Source organism: Podarcis muralis, chromosome 5 (assembly GCF_964188315.1).
Source record: "Podarcis muralis chromosome 5, rPodMur119.hap1.1, whole genome shotgun sequence".
NCBI lineage: Eukaryota > Metazoa > Chordata > Lepidosauria > Squamata > Lacertidae > Podarcis > Podarcis muralis.
The window spans coordinates 29,790,139-29,804,885 of record NC_135659.1 but is presented as its reverse complement, the minus strand read 5'-3'; the positions used below and the strand labels follow the sequence as shown (position 1 = coordinate 29,804,885).

At 43.8% G+C, this 14,747-nt stretch overlaps 1 protein-coding gene across 1 annotated transcript in view; it reads right to left on the bottom strand.

Annotated features, from left to right (window-relative positions):
* TGFBR3 (transforming growth factor beta receptor 3) overlaps nt 1-14,747 on the bottom strand; it is a 132,505-nt gene that overhangs the window by 18,348 nt on the left and 99,410 nt on the right. The window contains exons 7-12 of the mRNA XM_077928476.1: nt 14,222-14,369; nt 9,683-9,872; nt 8,068-8,378; nt 7,329-7,478; nt 4,640-4,780; nt 3,196-3,366 (exon numbers count right to left, since the gene is read on the bottom strand). Coding sequence (XP_077784602.1) covers nt 3,196-3,366; nt 4,640-4,780; nt 7,329-7,478; nt 8,068-8,378; nt 9,683-9,872; nt 14,222-14,369 — 1,111 coding nt within the window. The remainder of the gene's footprint in view (nt 1-3,195; nt 3,367-4,639; nt 4,781-7,328; nt 7,479-8,067; nt 8,379-9,682; nt 9,873-14,221; nt 14,370-14,747) is intronic.

Sequence of the window (14,747 nt, the reverse complement as noted above, 5' to 3'; positions counted from 1 at the left end):
GAGTTGTACTCCAACATCTTCTGGAGGGGAACACATTGGCTACCTCTGTGTTTGAGAGTTACTCGGAGTAGCACACTACAATGGGGAACTATCATACCTCTACTTGGAACGGTCTCTCATTGAAAGGCAAATATGGGGTGTGCATTCTGTGGATTTTTGCCTTCATACAGTTATTAAAGGGGCAAAACTACTGTCCATAAAAAAAATGGCAACTGCCAATGGCCTACTTCCATATTATTTGATTTAACTTTTAAATTTTTACTTTGGCCCAAAACTCTCTGCTCTGTCTCATACAGAGAGTAAGCCCATCAGTGAGAGGAACTGTACATAAAATTGCTATTACGAATCCTTTGCCCTTGTGACAATTCAGGTTATAAATTTAAATAATCAAATTTTCTCAAAATAAAAGAAACTGAGGAACGCACATATTAAAGGCCATTATTCCAGGAATAGTGAAGCAGAGGTGCACTGCGTGTAAACAAAGAAACCCAATCTGTTCAAAGTGTTTGTGCAGAGGAAAGAAACAGACCTTGCAGATTATATCACGGACAATTTATTGACTGTAGAGACTAGCATTTTGAAAACAAAACAAAAAAATAATTTCTGTCACTGTGGGATGGGGAACAGATGTCAGGCACAGATATAAATTTTCCACTGTGTAGAAAGACGAAAACAGAGTTTGTGCCAGGACAGGTGATGAAAAAATTAGAACATCTGTCCAACGAACTAACAGTTGGGCCAACTGGAGATCTGGAGTCAGTGGGATTCATCCAATAATGACAAAAGAAATCACCACTTTTAGTAGTGTAAAAACAAACCATTTAAAAAACACCCGGCCCATCCGAAGTGTGTTTCAGTGCTGCTTCAGTTTTCTGACCTAGGGCACAATCCACACACATTCTCCATTGCCCTGGCACTACTTTTTATGCCAGAGCCGGAAGCTGAGTCCCAGCAAAATTCAAGCGTATTCAAAGCCTGGGAGAACACAGAGCCCATTTGCCATGCAACAAATTGTTGGTGCTGATGGCAAGATGGACTAGAGCTCTTGCGACAGGGAAGAAGAAAGCATCCAATATGCAGCTCCTCCCCAGGGGCCGTTCCAACTGCTCCCACAAAAGTATTGCTAGTTGCATGACACAGTGGTACACGCTATTTGTATAGCTGGAAGCTAAGGAAACAATTAAAGTAGGTAAATGGGTTGTTTATTGGGTTGTTTACATTTTTATTCTGATTGTGTATTTCATGCTTTTAGGTTGTGATTTTATCCTGTGAACCTCCATGAGACCTGTGGGTATAGGGCAGTATACAAATAATAATAACAACAACAACAACAACAGTAGTAGTAGTAGTAGTAGTAGTAGTAATAGTAGTAGTAATAGTAGTAGTAATAATAATAATAATAGTAAGTTAAAAGTGCACCCAAACATAAAAGTGGGAGCGGTCCTTCCTGTGAATATTTTCCTTCTAATGCATTTAATGGCATTTAAAGGGATTTCCAATAAGGGTCACAATTGTGTGTGGAGCTGGTCTGAGCCCCGGGGCGAGAGTCTTGTTAGAATAAAGCTGTAAACTCAAACATGACAGTGTAAGTCTGGCAGCCCCCAGCAGGGGCGCCAACTTATCCCTCTGAGGCCCGGGGCAAGTGTCCCCAGCTGCCCAGCCCCACTTCATGGGCCTGCCTGGGAGAGTATCCCTGGGGCCATCATGGGAGGATGGTCACAACTGCAAGGGAGGCAGAGCCCTTCCACCATTTCTTTCTGAGCTCTAAAATCCAAAACTGTATCCTCGCAGTGTCTGTCTCCCCCCCGCAATCATATTCATAAAAATCCCACCATTCAGCGACTCCCTGGAGTCTTTTCTGTCTATTTTCTAATGAGAAAGAGAGGAGAGAGGAGAGAGAGCACTAAAAAAAGTAGTGTGACTGGGTAGGGATGTTCAGTCAGACATGGGAAATGAAGGAGACATCAGACATTCAGGGAGCACATCACTAAGCCAGTGCAAGTCAAGACCACAGCAGTGCAAACACTTGTTCCACGTGCACACGTGTCCCATTCCAGTTTGTAAGGAAGTACAGAAGTAAGAAGGCACGCAGGTGGCGCTGTGGGTTAATCCACAGAGCTTAGGACTTGCCGATCAGAAGGTCGGTGGTTTGAATCCCTGCGACGGGGTGAGCTCCTGTCTCGGTCCCTGCTCCTGCCAACCTAGCTGTTCGAAAGCATGTCAAGTGCAAGTAGATAAATAGGTACCGCTCCGGCAGGAAGGTAAATGGCGTTTCTATGCGCCAGAAGCGGCTTAGTCATGCTGGCCACATGGCCGGGAAGCTGTACGCCAGTTCCCTCGGCCAATAAAGCGAGATGAGCGCCGCAACCCCAGAGTCGGCCACGACTGGACCTAATGGTCAGGGGTCCCTTTACCTTTACCTTTACAGTAGTAAGAGCAGGACATATACTTGGTTAAGTACTTCCACGCCCAAATCCATAGTGGGCGGAGCCAGATCTGGTATATTGCCTTGTACCTGTCGTCTCTCTCTAGCTCAGTGCAGCTGTGTGAACTTTCCAACAGCACAAGAGTCAGTGTGGTGTAATGGTTAGAACCAAACTAGGGTTGGTTACATCTGCAAAGCCCAGTCCCTCTCACTCTCGGCCTAATCCATCTCCCAGGGTTGATATGAGGATACAAGGGTGTGAGTGGCAACAGGGAACTCATTGGGGGAAGAGCATTATAAATATCTGGATCTTAATCCAGCTTTGCCTAAGGTCTGGGACAGATAATATCGCTCTCTTGCAGGTGGAATTAAGCCACACTGCTAAACAAAATGGATTCTTATGCTTTGCCGATGGCTCTTTGTACTAATGTTAGAAAAATGTTTTGATTGTGCTTTGCCAAAGAGCCAACGGTCTTCAATGGCTGCTCTTTCACAGAGGTTTCGACGAGGGTGACACATGTATTTGCATTGAGCTTGCCCACGCTGAGAGGAGTCTTTGGTCTCTGCTACAAAAAGCATTCTCTCTCTCTCTCTCTCCCTCTCTCTCGTGATCTCTACAATTTCCCTTTTCAGAAACCACAAGAGAATACATCTGTCTGCCTGAGGCGACAGCGCAGTTGCAGCTCAGGGCAGGCAAGAACAGACTTAGCCGAGCTCCCATGTTCTCGGAGAACATTTCATGGATTTCCATTTCTGTCACAGTTCATTACCTCAACAAAAATCTGGCCGTTCTCTGCAACGGAGAAGAACCCTTGGGTTGGGGTACGGAAGAGGCCTGTTTCGTAAAGTTCCATGCTGAAGGTGACGTTGCCGATGCGCGATTCAGGTGAATAGTACTTAGGAGATTTAGGAGCTTTCAGCTGATGGAATGTGCAGTTGAACTAAAGCAAGCAAAACAAAACAAATTAAGGATGCAGAGAGGAGAAATAACATTGTGGCTGTGGGGCAGTCATAGGGACAGAGGGATTCATCATCAGTGAAGTCTTGCGTAGGGACTTCAAATAGCTCAGTTAGATAGAGCATGGTGCTGATAACACCAAGGTCACAGGTTTGATCCCCATAAGGGACAGCTGCATTTTGCTACACTGAAGGGGCTGAACTAGAGGATCCTCAAGGTCCCTTCCAACTCTGATCTACGATTCTATGACTTCTGCTTGTGCAATTGGGCTTTCCTCCTCTCCTTCCCCTGTGCACCCCATGGAATGGGCTCTATGGGGGTTGGGGAGGAGAAGTGGCATTGTTCCACCAGGCAAGCTGCAATGCTCGCGCAGACAGAACAACTGGAGGAGCACGACACTGAATTACACCCATAGTGTTTTGCCAATACATACAATCATCGGCTGCAGCACACTCACATAAAAGGATATAGACAGGTCTATAGAAGTGTGTATTTCAATATTTGGAAATAAATAGTGGTTCACAAAAATAGAAAAATCAAAGTTTTTGCCAAGGCCCAACTATTCCTCCAGTGCTTGATTCAGAAGTGATTCCTTCCTTCTGTTTTGCTTGGCTCTCTAATTTGCCCGTGCCTGGTACTACCATGATATCCCCCCCCCCCCAATAAACCCCACACACTCCTCTACAGCAATCTAACATTTCTGACTCTTTCACAATAAAAGAAAATCACTCCATCTAGTCTATACGTACGCAGAACAAAGCAGAAACTTTAAGGGTCCTCACTTTCCTCCAGAGTCCAACAATGGACAACTTTTCTTTTTTTTTGCAGGGAAGGGGTACAGAAAGGAGGACTAAATCAATATGGGCTCATGTCATGCTTTGAGGTTCTTAGGGCACACAATGAAGAGGACAAAAGGCTTATAAAGGATTAAAAATGATAAAATCATGGGGTAGTTGTTACTGCTCACCATGCAAGAAGGGCATGGACAGAAAGCCTCTAGAGCTGCTTTGAAAAGGAAGCAAAAAGGCTTGCTTCCTCTGGCTCCTGCGCTTCTCTGGTTCGTTTTTTTTTGGGGGGGGGGGGTACATGAAGGCATATACTGCATAAGCATCAGGAGAAGATTGTGTCTCAGCTCACAACTGCCTGTGCACCACTGGGACAATTCACTCCACACACTGAGAGTCAAGATCATAGTGAGTTTCGTCCCTGTTCCAAATTTTCTTTATGCAGCCAGACTGTGGATAATTGTTACATACCCGAACAATTTCAGTCCTGCTGGAAATGACGACGTCTGTTTCATCAGTGTCCCCAGGGAACCCATTATCCCCTGATTCCATGTCTTCATAGTCAACCGCCCAACCACTGGCCTCAATTGGTGACGGCACATGGATAACAATCTTTGACAAAGAAAGAAAAGAGTAGAAAATTTGTCGTTCTATCAAAACTATTCGGGGAGGAGTTCCACCTCACTTGCCCCCTTGAGTCAGAAACATGGATCAAGAAACGTTGCTGGTGGGAAAAGCTAATCATGTTATCAGGGCACCCTTACAGGGATTACTGTTTAACCCATCTGCATCCCGCTCTTCCAAGGTGGTGTCTCCCCTGTTATCCTCACACCCTGTGCAGTAAGTGAGGCTGTGACGTAGTAACTGGTGCGAGATCACCACTGACTTTGTAGGGATTTGAACCCCCATCTTTCCAGTAAGCCCACCACTGAATCTCTAAAGGCAAGCTTGGAGCAAGTAAAAGGAAATGCCTTCAGCTTGTTTCCAAATCTGGAGCCTGCTTGAGCAATAAAAGTATTGCAGTCTGGGCACTGGTATGTAGATGAAGATACCAGCAGCCCCAGCTCTGCTTCTGGTAAAGCTATGTACTCAGCATTGTTAACAAGCAATGGCTGACTGGACTGGTATACACCCTACTTTTCAGTAAATCAGCACAAGATACAATTGAGCCAAGAGTTTTGAGATGGTAGCTCTTCTTCTTTTTAAACGTACAGACATTTCTAACCCTTCCTTTAAAATAGTTCTTTTGCTTTCTAGTTTTCCTTCTCATTTCTGTATCCTGCTATAACTCCCACACTGGGCTGTGTTAGGCATCTCCTGCCCACTTTTCACACACAAACATTCCCCACATATTCCGTTCCTCTGCATTTCCTGACTATTCAGCTTTTCCTTAACTCAATTTCATCTGTTTGCTCAGATGTCGGGGTTGTTGCTATCCAAAGGAGCAGTTCTACTGTTTTCAGGCGTTTACTGCGTAATTCTATATCTGCTTTGATGGTGTTGAAACTGGCCTGAGATTCAGTACTCAGAAAAAAAATATATCTGAGCTTTGGATCTTGAGTAAAACTTAAGTTTTGGCATATTTTGGGTTAACCCACCATTAAAAATGGCGGGGCAACTGCTGAATTGAGATCCAGATGTGCATTTTTCCACAGCCTGTTGATCCATGGTTTTTGGTTGGGTACATCTCTAGATCAACAGCCAGAAGGTCTGGCCAAATAAAGGATTTCTGGAGTTTCTCTCTTTTTAAAATTGGACTAGGTTATGTCTGATCAGGTTGCCTTCACTGTATTTGAGTTGGACAATAAGCCCTTCAGCATATGCCAAAATTGCCACTATGTGCTGAAATCTCATAAGCCAAGAGATGTCCTTTTCTGTTAACCTGAGCTGGCCAACATCTATTCACGATCGTAGTGAAAATGTTGAGCTAGTGCTGAAGATAGAAATCTTAGAAGTGGCGTATGGTTTCTTGCATACCTGCTTAGCTACTTGGAAAATCAGATTATGCACTTGCGATTCAAATTTCAGGTGCTGAACATATATTAACCGTAATTTAAAATGCACTTAACAAAAACTAGTGTGTGCTAGGTAACCATGCCATACATTTTTCTTTACAATGGAAACTTATTTGAGAGCTGCCAGGTTGATGCGCCAAGTTCAGGCCCTCAAACAGGCTATTACTTACTGAACCACTGTTCATATGTAACAAAAACAACAACAACTGGCTTGAACAACAATAGGAAAACTCTTACAGATCTAGCCTGATCCTGAGAAAGGAACTAGATGTTATAAGACATGCAAGCTGTCTATTTCCATCCTAAACACCACTAGATTCAAGAACATTAATCCAGGCTTGTAAATAGCCACTCTCATGGTTGGAAGAATTGCCTCTAGACGCTCAGGCAAGACAGCTGGCTTTGCAGCCTTCTCTCGCACTCTTGCAGAAAAGGGGAAGATGTACTCTTTGATGGGTAACCGGACTTCTGCTGTGGAAGTGGCACTGTTTCTCTTCACCTCCCTTCTGGGAGCATGAAAAATCAGTTAAGCATGCCCAGCGCAGCACAGAATCTCTCTGTTCTGAAGGCCCCACACTGGGCTGTCTCTCTACCCATTACATAAATGGAGATTAGTAGTTACTTTGGACCCTCCAGATTTGTCTCTGAAATGTAGTGGGTTCTGTTCTAAACACAGAGTAACAGCTAGCAGGTCTTGCCTTGCTTTCTTTCCCAACAATAGGAAGCAGAGCCTATTAGCCCAGTTGAGTTTATCTGGCTGGGCAAATACACTGAAGTTGGATTCTGCATTTCTGCTAGAATAACTGGGACAGACACAGGATGCAAGGAGATGAATAGCTACTTTTGCTTTCCCATTCCATAAGAGAAAAAAATGGATGCCCATGCTCCATCAATGTAAGTTCATTGCTTTCTATCTACTGTGGAAAGCAATTTACCTCCTAAAGTAGGGAAAAAAGCGAGAAGCCATCACTCAAGAAAATATGCCTGAAATTGCATTCATATACATGAAAAGACAGGGACTTCTTGCTGTTAAGCCTGCCTTTCTATCATTACATTTTTTTTTACAATAAATAAAGTATCACCAGGACAACAACAACCCTATGATTGCAAGATACAGACAATTATTTCTGCTATAATAGACTCACAGAGTTCAGATACACGTTATCCAAAGCATAGGCTATCCGTTGAGTCCCACAATCATGCAGCGATGACTCCAAAATAAAATGGGTCTTGTTTGTCTTAGCTCTACATGTAGGATCCAGCAGAGAGAGTTGTGTCCCGATGTAACCGCTAGCCTAAAAAAGGGAGAGATCACAATGCAAAATTACACCCCAAACTACAAATCAGGGCTCCAAATGACAGCGTTGGTTTTTTAACAGTCTGACTATAAAGCATTTTTATTTACCATCTTGCAAAATTCTGTATTAAAATATTGCCCTCCAAAAGTGCAGACTAGTCAATTTATAGAATATTCAGTCTGGTGGAGAGGTAAGTATTGCATGCACAAAATAAAACACCAGAGCACCATTGCAGTGTTTCATTTTATTGAGAGACCCGCTGAGATGACTGTCTGTAACTTTAGATGATTTATTTTCCAAAGGGAGAAAAGAAGATAATGCATTTTGGAGCATATTTTAATCATCTTTAAGTTTTGGCTCTGACTTAAACGGGAACAATTGTTTCACAATTCCAGCTGCAGTGAATGCAGTCCTTTGACAGCCTTGGGACAAAAGCATAGGACTGATCACTGGTTGGGCAGATAATGTCAACCATATGTTCCCTTGTAGCTGTGGGGTTAATATGCAACACACTCCATAGTTTATTCAATAGTCAAATCACTCTATCCTAGTTTGTTCCAATGTGAAATTAAGAAATCATACCAACCTCCAGTGAGTCTTTTGCTACAGCTACAATCATGGACGTGTCATCACACTTCACCGTCAGGGCAACATGAACGCTACCCTGAACTTCTTCTGGTTCTGAGACTTTTGGAAGGAGGTGCTCAAAGCCACGATTGGTCCTAATTGTGTCCACCATATCAGTTGATGGCAAGTTTCCATCATGATCTCGATGGAAGTGGAAGTCAAAACTAACGCCTTCGCTTGAGGGTGCGAGTGGAGCTGGCAGCGGGTTAACACCACGCAGCAGCTCCTTCAGCTCTGGTGGGAAATGGTCTTCCTCATCATTCATCTCTTCTAGAGAAAGACAGAAATTTGGAGACGTTACGACGTTCCCTTAGTTTCTTGTGACTCTGAGCTAAGCTACGCATGACATCAGGGGTTGCCAGCCTTTTTAAGCCTGTGGGTGCTTTGGGATTTCTGAGTAAGTGTTTTGTGCACCGCTCCTCCACTCACATCTCCCCTGCAGGATTACACACTACTTTCCCAAGGGATATGGTTAAAAGTTGGATCCAGTGGAAATAATCTGAGCCTTGGAAAACACATGGAGATGTCAGAGGAAGTAAGAAACAGCATTGCTCTTCCAACTTGCTCCTTCAGTTGTATCTACTTTTAAGGAGATTCTAACTAAACATCAGGAAGACCTTTCTGACGGTATGAGCTGATCGACAGTGGAATGGACTCCCTTGGAAGGTGGTGGACTCTCCTTCCTTGGAGGTTTTTAGCAGGGCTGGATAGCGATCTCTCATGGATGCCTTAGTTGAGATTCTAGCACTGCAGGGGGTTGGATTAGATCAACCTGGGAGGTTGCTTCCAACCCTGTGATTCTATCACAATAAGAGGCAGTGGCAGGGGGTTCAGAGACTTTTGTGGGTGACAGGGGAAGACATCAGGGGTACCATCACACCCACAGGCACCACACTGGCAAGCCCTGCAGTATGTCAAAAATGCTATTAGATCACTCTGATAGGACCTGCCACTTCTCCTTCTTAACAAAGAAGCATGGGAGGCTTCCAATACATTTTGGGACTGCAGTGAACAGGGAGAGTTGCCATTTCTTACAGAAGATCCCATGCAGCTGCTGTTTGCCCCCAGAAGCACTTTCAGAGGCAAATAGCAGACGGGGTGTGGGGCGAGAAAAAAGTCTGCAGAAGGTAGTAGATATCATTGGTTTCCCTAGCTGAAGCTGGTGACCTTCCCAAAAAATCAAACTGCAAGGCTAGCAACTTTATTTCACCAATGTAACATTCATCCCAGGGGATTAGATCCAAACTTGCCCCCCTGCAAATGAAAGGGCTGCTTCTGTTTGCAGAAGGGCCTTCAATCCAGCAGAGGCTCCCACTGGAGAAACAGGGGTTGGAGACCATTTTCACCAATTTCCCGTTCCCCCTGTAGCCCCCAGCACCAATTTGGAGCATCCAGTAGATGGGGTTCTGCTCCCTGGAAGTCTTGATTCAACCTAGTATCTCCTGATCAAAGCATATCTCCCATTACAACTCTCAAAGCTTTAGTGAATCCAAGGCTCTTGAGGGGAGGAAAAGGACCAAGAAGAGTTCAAGAAAATTGCTGCATACTTGATACAAGCCAGCCTCCGGACTTACCAGTGTCCTCAAGGCGTAGATGGAACCTATTAGCAACAGGTGCTTTTGTATAGGAAGTAACTGGATGGTAGCCATGGTCATAAGCCCACGTAATCAAACTCTCATGAGAGGAGGGAATATTGGAAAATATGTTTTTAGTCATCACCATCGAGCGTTCCGTTTCCTTTCCAAAGCCAACACTGTTTGCTGCCTGCGCAGAAAAGGAGATAACATTAGGATTCTGGATGAGGCTTTTCCAAGTCTTGTAAAACCATGTCAGGAAACTGATATTTTTACCCCTTTCTGGGGTAAAAAATAATATGAAAAGGAACTCTTTTCAACAACTTCTTTTCATCATTTCTGCAGCGAACTTTTCTTCCAGGCAGACTGATTTGTCATCCACACGACCAAATCCTTTCCCACCACAGAATTGTGAGAGGTTTGCCATGGATGAGGCTAAATCCCCACACTTTGCCGGGACAGTATAATCACTTAGAGCCACTGCATCATGTCAAAATACAACAGCCTGTTTCTCCCCCCCCCCTTTGCTTCTCAATACAATGATTTTTAGATAAAGAACAAAAGTTCTTGATAATGTGGAAGGATAACAAGGACTGTAAGTAGCTGTAAGAGCTAAAGCATATCCAGGGCTCGTAGAGGCTGACGTGTAACGGAAATTACATGAAAGCTAATTGAAACAACTTCCATGTTGGGGATTGTCCCACTGGCCGTCATGACATGTTAAGGGGCTCATTGCATGGATGGCCTCTACTCTGCTACTGGATGTAGCAAATCTGAAATATGCGCTGGACGAGTCAAGGGTTCTCCAGAAGTTGTTGGACTAGTACTCCCATAGGAGCCAACTCCTAGGGCCAAGATCCCTTCAGCCAGGCCCACCCAAAGTTAATGGTCATTGGCATTCAATATTTTATTCAAGTTAGCACCCCTCAGTAATCTCAAGGGTAATCTAAGATCATCCAGAAGATAACTGAGTTTGGAAATGTTACACTGAAAACGTTTCAACTTCACACCGGCCCTCCTTAGGCAACTGAAATGTTTAGACTGGCCCTTGATTTTACACTGGGGTGGCCAACCTTTTTTTGGTTCCAAGGGCAACATTCACCCTTGGACAGGCTTTCAGGGGTGCATGCAATTGTGGATGTGGCTAAAAAGGAGTGTGGACACTCCACAATCTTACATACACACATGGGCTATATGGAGGCCCATTGCTGAATTTATTTTAACTACAGCGATGTTAAGTAGTCAGTAAACTATATACTGTTGCATAAGATGCCAGTATTTTCTAGCACATAATAAACAGTAGCCTATGGGGGATGTATATGGAAGCCAGCTTTATTGAGTAAAAGCTGCAGGGAAAAGATACCCTTTCCATGTCAAAATGCTCTTTTAAGAATCAGGACATGGGTCAACCCGCAAAATACTAAAAAGGCCATGCCTGATTCTTTGTACACTGAATAATTTGCATTTTTGTGACGATTAATGTTAGCAATATGAATTGTCATCTGAAGAAGAAGAAACGGAACTTTTCAAAGCCCATGTTTGAAAGCTTCCTCTGATGCTCCTACAGAAGATGCCAGGCAATCTTGAAATCTCTATGTGTTTGAATGGTTTGCTGCGGGTGGTACTGAAAGGAGATCCATTAACAAAAAGGGTAGCAAATCCCGTTTTGGGGAGTGGGTGGAGGAGGAGCTTCTGCTCTTGAGCTGTGCCTGCCTGCCCTGTTTCTATAATACTATCTTTTGAGTGGACTCAAATCTGGATACAATTTTTTTTTTACACATGTTTCAAATAAGCAGGCAAGTTTGGATTGACCTGAGATTACGACGATCCCTAAATTTTCCGGATTTCTTGCTCTCTCTCTCTCTTTTAAATGTTAGATAAAACAGCTGAACAAATATTTTTCAGAATATAATTGTCATAACTGGAACCTGCCCGTTTTAAAGGACTGTGTCCCTCTCTATTCATATAGACCCATTAAGTTTTAATGTATACAAATAGGAGCATACAGGGTCTATGTTTATGTTCTGGCACTATTCTGGCACATAATGTTGGGACGCTTGAATATAAAATAAAAATACATATTCTCAAACTAGACACGGATTTTCCTATGGGTCAGATGCAGTTAATTTGAATTTGGAATGTTACTTTTTAAATCTCTCATCTTCCACTGGTATTTTTGCAGATGGGATTGCTTAGGGCTAATCAAAACAAATTTGGAAAGTAAAAAAGGCAATTCAAAATTTGGATTCATTTCTACCCAGCTTCTTGATGCCTTTGCCCTAGTTTTCTCTGTTCTACATGGTGAGCTGATAGCACCACCTTCAAGCAACGATCAGTTGTGGCTGGGATGAATAAGACACTTTCTTATTCAGCCAAACGGGCATCAATGTAAGACTTTGCTTGAGCTGTTGGCTCAAGGCTCCTTCCAGAGTACATTCTGTACTTAAAAATTGTATGTGATCAATAGTGCAAACCTACATGTGAAATGAAGCTGAACTGCATCCGATGGGGCTCACTCCAAGGTAAGTGTGCAACGGATCACAACTTTCAGTGAATCGTGTGTGTACTTGAAGGTGCATCCCACACAAAAGCATGTTTAGAGCTGTAGCTGAAACTGGAGATCACAGGCTCCCTCAAAACTTAAAAGAAATGGGACTTTCCTGTCTATATTCTTTCCTATGATTCTATACATCAGAGCACAACCAGCCCAAATTAACTCCTTTAACTTTCTTTACAGGCAACTTAATTTTGCCTCTCAGGACCCCTGCCATTTCCACTGAGTGAAAAAACATGAGCAAAATTGCAGAGGAGTGAAACCGGTCCAGCTAATAAACAAATAATTGGAAGCACAACTTAATTAAGAACGTTAAAAGAAGTTCTGCTGGAACTGATCAAACATCAGGTCTAGCATCCAGTTTCCAACGGTGGCCAGTAAAATACTTCCAAGGTATGAAGCATTGAATGGGGCATCAAAGCAACAGTACACTTTAGTAATGCATTTTAAGGAGTATAACTAGACACCATAACTTGGCAGCATGCCAGCAGGGCCCAGTAATGTGAAGTGGACTGGGGGGGGGGTATTGCTGACCCAGCTTCCCAACACAGAGGTGGCTGCCAGAAACTGAGGGTGGGAGGGGAGAGGCAGTGTGGAAGGATCCTTGATGTCATTAGGTCCCTTGGACTTCTATGATTCTGTAGAGGGAACATGTCAAGAAATTTTGCGTAACAAGAGCTCTAACCCAGGAGCGAGGAACCTCTACCCTGCAGGCCCGATTAGGCTCAGAAGGGGTCCTAATTTGGCTCGTGGGGCCATTTCCCTCAAACCATGCCTACCTGCCACACCTCTGATATCATAGGTGATGGCAGGTAGGAGACAGGTAGAGGCGCGGCCTTCACTTTGACATGTGTTTCCAAAAAACACCTGCTTGGAAACACAGTTCAAAGTGCTGTCTCTCAGTGCTCAGCGGCTCACAGGATGTGGAGGGAATTAAACTGTGAAGTGTGAAGCTGCTTTGAAATGAGACTTCAAAGGCGTAGATGTCAACTAATGCCATTATGACAGGCAGGGTCCCTGCTCAACCATCAAACTTTGCCTGTGGGGTTTGTGAAGATAAGAATCTTGGCCCACCAGAATGGAAAGGTTCCATGGCTCTGCCTTAACCCATCGGATCTCTCTGGGCATGTTTTTGTTTTTTTAATAAAAGAAACCCTCGGCTAGAATGAGGGGTTAAAGAAAACCAAAAGTGAAAATCTTCACCCAGTGAGATACGAAAGCTAGGAGCTACGGTAAATGGCACCTTAAACCAAGATTATGGGCGCAACAATGGAATGTCTAGGTGCGCTTTTTAATAGCAAGAATACAAAGCTGGAAATGAACGAACTGCAGCTAAAATCTTACGTTCGTTTTTTACATGGTCTAGTCCTCATATGAAGACTGCATATTCTTATGAGGGTCCTTTCTCCAATCTTCAGAGAGTGGCTGGAAGTGGGGAGGCAGAAAAAGGTCCTCCTTTCCTTCCACTCTGCAATTTTAATCTGAAATCTTAGGCACAGTACTGCACCCAAAGCTCAGAAACGGCTTGCGCAAATGAAATTCCCTATTGCAAAATGTGCCTAGAACAATGGGAGTTTTGAACACTGTCTTCATCTGGTTGTGAAGAACAGCATGCAATGCTACTCTCATGAAACATTTGGGAATGACAGACAGGGCTCTTTCTCAGCTGGGACTCAGTCCCGGCATCTCTCAGGTGGGCGCCATTGCCATTATAAGAGAAAGAAGGGAGGCGTTCATGGTGAGTTCTGGCATCTCTTTTTCTAGAAAAATAGCACTGGTGACAGATGCAATGCACCACCTCTTAATCAAGCAGCACATTACTCAGTACCCAGGTTGGGTGGGGAGAACCAACAACCAGGATTAATAGCAAACGTTGAGGAGATACTCAGAGAATATGTCTGTTATCATGGGCTCACTTCTTCACATAAAAGCCTGAGCTGTTAACGGCACCCGTGCCTCCCTTACAACAAGTCATATCTACTTACAATTGCTTCCAGTTTCCCCTTCACGTCATGGGACTTGATGACCCAGTTGACAGACTTTCTGCACTTGAGGATAAGTACAAGATCCCTGACAAGTGTGGTGTCTGGCCGAGATGGTCGAATGTCAATGATGATATCCACCTGGAAAGCACTGGTCGTGGAAAATAAAAAAGAGTGAGGCCCCAGCACGCCAGAAATTTTCAGCTATCAACCTTCTTTCAATCCATCATGTTTCCAGTGTCTGGCCAGCTGATTAAAATGCTGGAGGTTATCCCAGACCGTACAACATGTGCAAAACAGACTGTTACGCCACACATGCTAAAACAATTTTACATAACAATGGAAACAAAAATGCTTTTAGGCTAATAATTACTGTCCAGCAGCAGCTTTGCTTTCTCAATTAGAGGTTGCTGGTTGCTCATTGCCACTGCTTTGGTGCTGGTTAAAGAGAACCACTCGGAGCTCGTTCTCCCACCCCCGCTATTTCCCCATTTCTTCAGGAAATTTTAAATGCACATTTCTATCCAAT